This window comes from Vespa velutina, chromosome 5 (assembly GCF_912470025.1).
Source record: "Vespa velutina chromosome 5, iVesVel2.1, whole genome shotgun sequence".
Taxonomy (NCBI): domain Eukaryota; kingdom Metazoa; phylum Arthropoda; class Insecta; order Hymenoptera; family Vespidae; genus Vespa; species Vespa velutina.
The window spans coordinates 2,271,082-2,277,081 of NC_062192.1; the positions used below are offsets into that span (position 1 = coordinate 2,271,082).

The 6,000-nt window shown below is 38.5% G+C and overlaps 1 protein-coding gene across 3 annotated transcripts in view; it reads right to left on the reverse strand.

The window, feature by feature from the left end:
• LOC124949037 (tyrosine-protein phosphatase 99A) overlaps positions 1 to 5,258 on the reverse strand; it is a 337,582-nt gene extending 332,324 nt beyond the window's left edge. For 2 of the 3 annotated variants that reach the window (XM_047493527.1, XM_047493526.1), the window contains exon 1: positions 4,327 to 5,256. In XM_047493527.1, the coding sequence (XP_047349483.1) occupies positions 4,327 to 4,411 (85 nt within the window). In that variant the 5' untranslated portion in view covers positions 4,412 to 5,256. Of the gene's footprint in view, positions 1 to 4,326 lie in introns of all 3 variants that reach the window. The other variant, XM_047493528.1, reaches the window with a different exon arrangement.
• Between the last annotated feature and the right edge of the window lie 742 nt (positions 5,259 to 6,000).

Sequence of the window (6,000 nt, forward strand, 5' to 3'; positions counted from 1 at the left end):
TTTCCTTTCGCATCGCTTCACAATCACGTACATTTTAAATTATGATTCCATTTAGTTAATAGTTTAACAGTCAATTCGATACAAATATTTCAACTTAAAATTCTTTATACTTATATGTTCTTAATAAATATTAATTAAGAGGAAGAGAATGTATGTATATGCGAGAGAAAGAGAGAGAGAGAAGCAAGGAATATTAACGTTTCACCCTGAGAAAATCCCGGCCACGAATAGATCACGTTAATTACACGAAGAGACCGATATTTCCGAGGAAACATGGCAGCCTTCGCCTTGTTTAGCGAGACGAGGAATCTTCTCTTGATTATCCATTCTCGTATTATAAATGTCAACAATAATTAACGCAATAATTAAACTTCGACCACTATTCTTTTCTTTCTCTCTCCCTTTCTCTCTCTCTCTCTCTCTCTCTCTCTCTCTCTCTCTTTCTTCCTCATACTCTTTCTCTCATTATTCCTTTCATCCCCATCTTAACTATCTTCCTTTCGTCCTTCTTAGAAGCAAGCAATAGAAGTTACAATTTTTCAACATTCATAAGAGAATATGGCCTTCTTTTAATAAACATATATCGTATATTAAGATATAGTATAGAAGTAAATGCATTACAAGCAAAACCTGGCAAAAAGGGAATAGTAGTAACGACGACACGATAGGTAGTCGGCTCTTTTCACATGGTCTTTTCAAATTCACGAAAGTCGCACCAGTTTCGTTTCGAGCGTTTCATATAGGATTATACATAGGATTGTACGTAGGTATGTTTGTATGTATGTGTATATGTATGTGTGTATGTATGTATATACGTACATACGTACAACGTACTTATAGCTTATCTGTGAATACACACACATACTTCGTCATCGAGCCTTCTATTTGAGCTCTGAAAAGCCTTTACCGACACCGATGCGCGTTTTAAAGAGAGAAAGAGAGAATACGAAATGAAAATAAAAAAAGGAAGGAAGAAGAAGAGAGGAAAGAAGAACAAAAAGAGGCATAGGAACGAAAGGGCTCTAACCTCAAGTGTTTACGTTAACTCAGTTTCGTTTCACGGTATAAATCCAAAAGTGTACGAGAAAGAAAGAAAGAAAAAAAAATATAGAGAGATAAATAGATGACTTGAGAGAGAGAGAGAGAGAGAGAGAGAGAGAGAGAGAGAAAAGTATAGAAAATATTACGGTCAATGTAAATGGTACGACTATAATATGAATTACGATAATTTCAATTGATCGATTGATCGACGTCTGACTTCTTTAAAGTTTCGTTTTTGTCTTTGTCTTACATATGTTATTTCATATGATAATCGTAAAATTTCGATAATCGTTTAGCAGATTATTCGTTAATATCATCGTCGACCAGCTCGATTGGCGATTTCTCACGGCTTATCTTCGTTTCGAAATGGCCAGCAAAAAGTTACGGCCTTTTAATAACTCGATTTAGTCGGCCGAAATCGAGCCGTTCCAATCGAAGATTAATGCACGAGTAGAAATATATAGTTATTGATTTTCGTTGGCTACGCTTTAGCTTTCGAATATACATTCGATGATTGTAATCTCTCTCGCTTTCGTACTCTCTCTCTCTCTCTCTCTCTCTCTCTCGCTCTCTCTCGCTCTCTCTCGCTCTCTCTCTTTCTCTAATAGGTACACGTGAACTATTATCATTATTCCGACAGATGCCCCCCTGTAGTAATTAAATTCATTAATAACATATTCTCACTTGCTCGGCTCGTTAATATTGTTAACGCCGTAACGCTAGTTAAAATGATATTAATAAATAAAAAAAGAAAAAAATGGAAACATTTTAACCATGTGAAATACATCATCTATATAGTTATTATCAAGTGTTCGAAAGGTCGTAAACACGGTCTGATTTTTTTTTAAGAGATCCATTCAAAATGAAATTTAATTAAAATCCCGTTCTTTTTTTCTCCTGAGGAAAATTAAATGACATGAATCGAAATGTCGTAACGTTTGTTATGTTTTAATTAAATAAAAATGTACATGGACAGTTTGATAATAACTGATGTCTAAAGGGACACGTATACAAATATATATATATATATATATATATATATATTTTTTTTAAACCTTATTCCTTCATTGAACACGTTAATAAATTTACATTGTCTATAGACTCTCATCGTGTATTAATAAAAAAAATAATTTAGTTCACTCTTTAGAATTTTTTATTATTCAAGCGATTCATCATTTTTATTAGGTATTCAGCTGTAATCAATAGATATAATATCCTCGTTAATGTCAGTTGCACTTTTACCAACGTCTAGAAATAGTGTAAAGAGAGATAGAGAGAGAGAGAGAGAGAGAGAGAGAGAGAGAGAGAAAGAGAGAGCTACGGATATTACGAACAAGTGCGAGTTAATGCTTGCGAACGCTCTGATTAAATTCAGGTTTTGAGCTACGTGGTCAGGCTTGCGGTAATGAGATTTCACGTTACACTTACGTCTTTCCCTTGGAAAACAAGCTTGCGTAATCGTCTTTGTGGATAAATCGTGATGAATTTTTTTATCACGATACTATAATAGTCATCTGAAACTTTTGTTCGTTAAGAAAAAAAAATGACATATATATATATATATATATGTATGTTTCTTTTTTATCAAACTTGTCGATCGACATACATAAATAGAAATTAGAAATTACTATTATTGTTATTATTATTATTATTATTTGATTTTAATTACATTTCACTTTGGTAGATTTTCGACGGAAATCGAGTACACGTAAACTTCGTAACGTCGTACCGCACGATAAGTTCTTACGGAATGGACAGCTAATTAAATCGAAGCCGATAAGGTCTCTCCACATAATTTATGCGCCGTCTACATTATATCCGATACACGAGGTTGTTCGCTTTCGCGATAAAAGAAGCATGCTCTTTCTCTCTCTCTCTCTCTCTCTCTTTCTCTCTTTCTCTCTCTCATTCTTTTTCTCTTTCTCTCTCGGTCTTTCGCGAACGAGCGGTCGAGCGCGCGGGCGCGGAAAAGAGGCTATCTCGTCATCGTTGTTTACAGTTACGACGAGGGCAGCTTGCACGCTCGTTGGAAAGGAAAAGGTTAAAGTAATTCTCGCGTCGAACCCTTCGCCGGAACATTGCATACATTCATATTCGCCAGTTTTTTCTTTTTCTCTTTAACTTTCACCCTGTACTCTCAATCTTTCTTTCTTTCTTTCTTTCTTTTTCTCCCTCTCTCTCTCTCTCTCTCTCTCTTTCTCTTTCTTTCTTTATCTATCTATCTACCTATCTATCTATCTATCTCTTTTTACCACGAAGCATAGCACGAGCAGATATTTACCAGCTCAAGAGTGCCGTGATTAAAAATGCTTTCTCTCCGTTATTTCGACGTACTATTTCTCCGCGTCCCGTAATAATCACCGTCGCCGTCAGGAAGATTAAAGCAGAAGCTACGATTTTCAGCGTAAAAGCATCGACGGTTCTCTATTTTCCCTTTCTCTCCCCCTCCCCCTATCTCCCCCTCTCCCTTCCTCCCTCACCCTCTCTCTCCCTCTCTCCCTTTCTATCTCTCTTTTTCACACACGCATATCTATGAAATATACGCTCGGATCAAAATGACAGTCGCGTTATACCTCTCAAAAAGCGGACTTTACCTTTTCTCTTTCTCCCGTATTCGAACGACCTTTACTCATTCCCATCCTCCTCGATACACTTCAGGCAACCGATATTTCACGAGGAAACGTTATTTTCCCTATCGACGTTGAGGTGAAAAGAATTGCCGCCCTCCTCATCACACTGGCACCGTCAACGATCGAAAACAGCGATCGTTAGCATCAACGTGGAGCCTTAATTACGATCGATACCAATGAATCTGTCTTCGTCCTTCTCCTTTCCTCTCTCTCTCTCTCTCTCTCTATCTATCTCTCTCTTACTCTCTTTCCCTCCCCCGTTTTCTCTCCTCTACTCTCTTTATCTTTCTCTCTTCTTAGCTTCGAGTCGAGAAGCTACGTTATATCTGTCGCATCAAGGTACAAGTAACACTTCGCCACGTAACAAAAGTTACTTCATTATCGGAAAAGTTTGTTCGCGTTCGGTCCATCGTCGAGTTGCCGTAGGGGATAAAGAAATTTATCTCACTCGCTCTTTTCCTATTCTCTGGCTATCTTTATCCAGCCTATGCAATATCCGCCGTCGTAGTTTTTCGCTAGGAACGACGGACTCTTATCGAATCAGAAATATAAAGAAGAAGGGGAAAAAAGAAGATAGGATTTGAAAAGGGGATCGAAGAAAAATAAGAAAGGAAGAAAGAAAAAGAAGGACGAAGAAGAAAAAAATCTTACTCACCGGACAGTCCTCCAGCTGCTGTAGCCTTGAAGACGACCCATATGAGATAAGCGTAGATAATCCTTCCGCGATTCCACGCATCCATGATGCTCGAATGAATTTTATTGCCACCCTACGCACGGTGCCACCGACGACGACAACGATGATGATGACGACGACGACGACGACGACGACGTTAAGCCTAATTCGATAAACGCGACTGCCGTTACGCGTCACCACCGCTGGTGGTTGTTGTTCGAGCATAGGCGTGTTTACCCGAATACATAAATACACACACACACGCGCGTACGCTTAGACAGGTCTTTCTCTCTCTCTCTCTCTCTCTCTCTCTCTCTCTCTCTCTCTCTCTCTCTCTCTATCTCTCTCTCTCTCTCTCTTTTGTAATATCTGCAACTTGCCTTCCTCTTTTATCTAAAACTGATCTATACTTTTAATCCCGATGCACACACGCGGCGAACTAACAACTCGAACGAATAACCGGTAAGATCGTGATGAATCCATTTCACGCACATGTCCACTACGAAAGAAGAAGAGAATTTCTTTGTGTCCGTGTATGTATGAGTTTTATCCGGGTCTTATCGCGCACAGTACAGTTCGTTTCATAGTTCGAAGTCTAAAGGACTTTATCGATATATTATTTCTCTTTTACCTTCTTTTTTTCTTTTTTTTTTCCCCTTTTTGTAAAGAAGACGTTCGTTAATCCTATACGAAAACACTGTCGTATGATCTTCTCTGAAAATTGTTATGACGAATATCGACACGTTTCATCGTTGAGATTTGCGTATGCGAGTGAAAAGCGCGCGACTCCGACGACGCGCACGCAACGATCCGGAGGGTGCATTTCGAGAGTTACTAACGACACTCGCGCGTCTTATTTCTTCCTTCCTTCCTTCCTTCCTTCCTTCCTTCCTTCCTTTCTTCGTTTCTTCTTCCCTTTTATTTCTCGTGTGAATTCACGCATGCATTCTTCCAATCAACGTTGCTCGTTCACATTCGTATTGAAAGAACACATTCGAGGCCGGCAAAGTTCAATAACCTTTCGTTGTCTCATTAGGAGAGAAAAAAAAAAAAAAAAAAAAAAAAAAAAAAAAAAAAAAAAAAAAAAGAAACCCAAACTCTCTTCAAGTTGATCACTTTGTACTACGGTCCCTTCGAGTTCGTCGATGTGTAAACACAATGAACAAAAAAAAAAAAAATAAGTCTTCGTAGAAATCTTATCCGATCAGATTTTAACTTGAACACTAAGTATAACTCTTTTAATATTATCCAAGTTCGTAAGAATCGATTATAGACGGGTTTTCTCACTCACTGCAAGATGTTTCGACAATGAACTCGCGGAAAAGAGGAACTCCGAAGAAGAATAAGAAGAAGCAGAAGAAGAAGAAGAAGAAGAAGAAGAAGCGAAACCGGTCGGTAACTTCCGTGGTGATCATTCGTGGAGAACGTTGAGAGTCTCGTGAGCACTGAAAATACTCGCGACGTTGGAACTAGTAGCCGAGGCGAAGGAGCAGCAAAGTCGCTGCTAAGGCGAGAGCGATCGACCGAGGAGAAAAAGAGAGTTGAGCTCGGACGAAGAACGAAAGAGAAAGAAAGAGAAAGAGAGAATGTGTGTGTGTGTGTGTGTGAGAGAGAGAGAGAGAGAGTAAAAGAAAAAGAGAGAAAAGGGATGTGGTA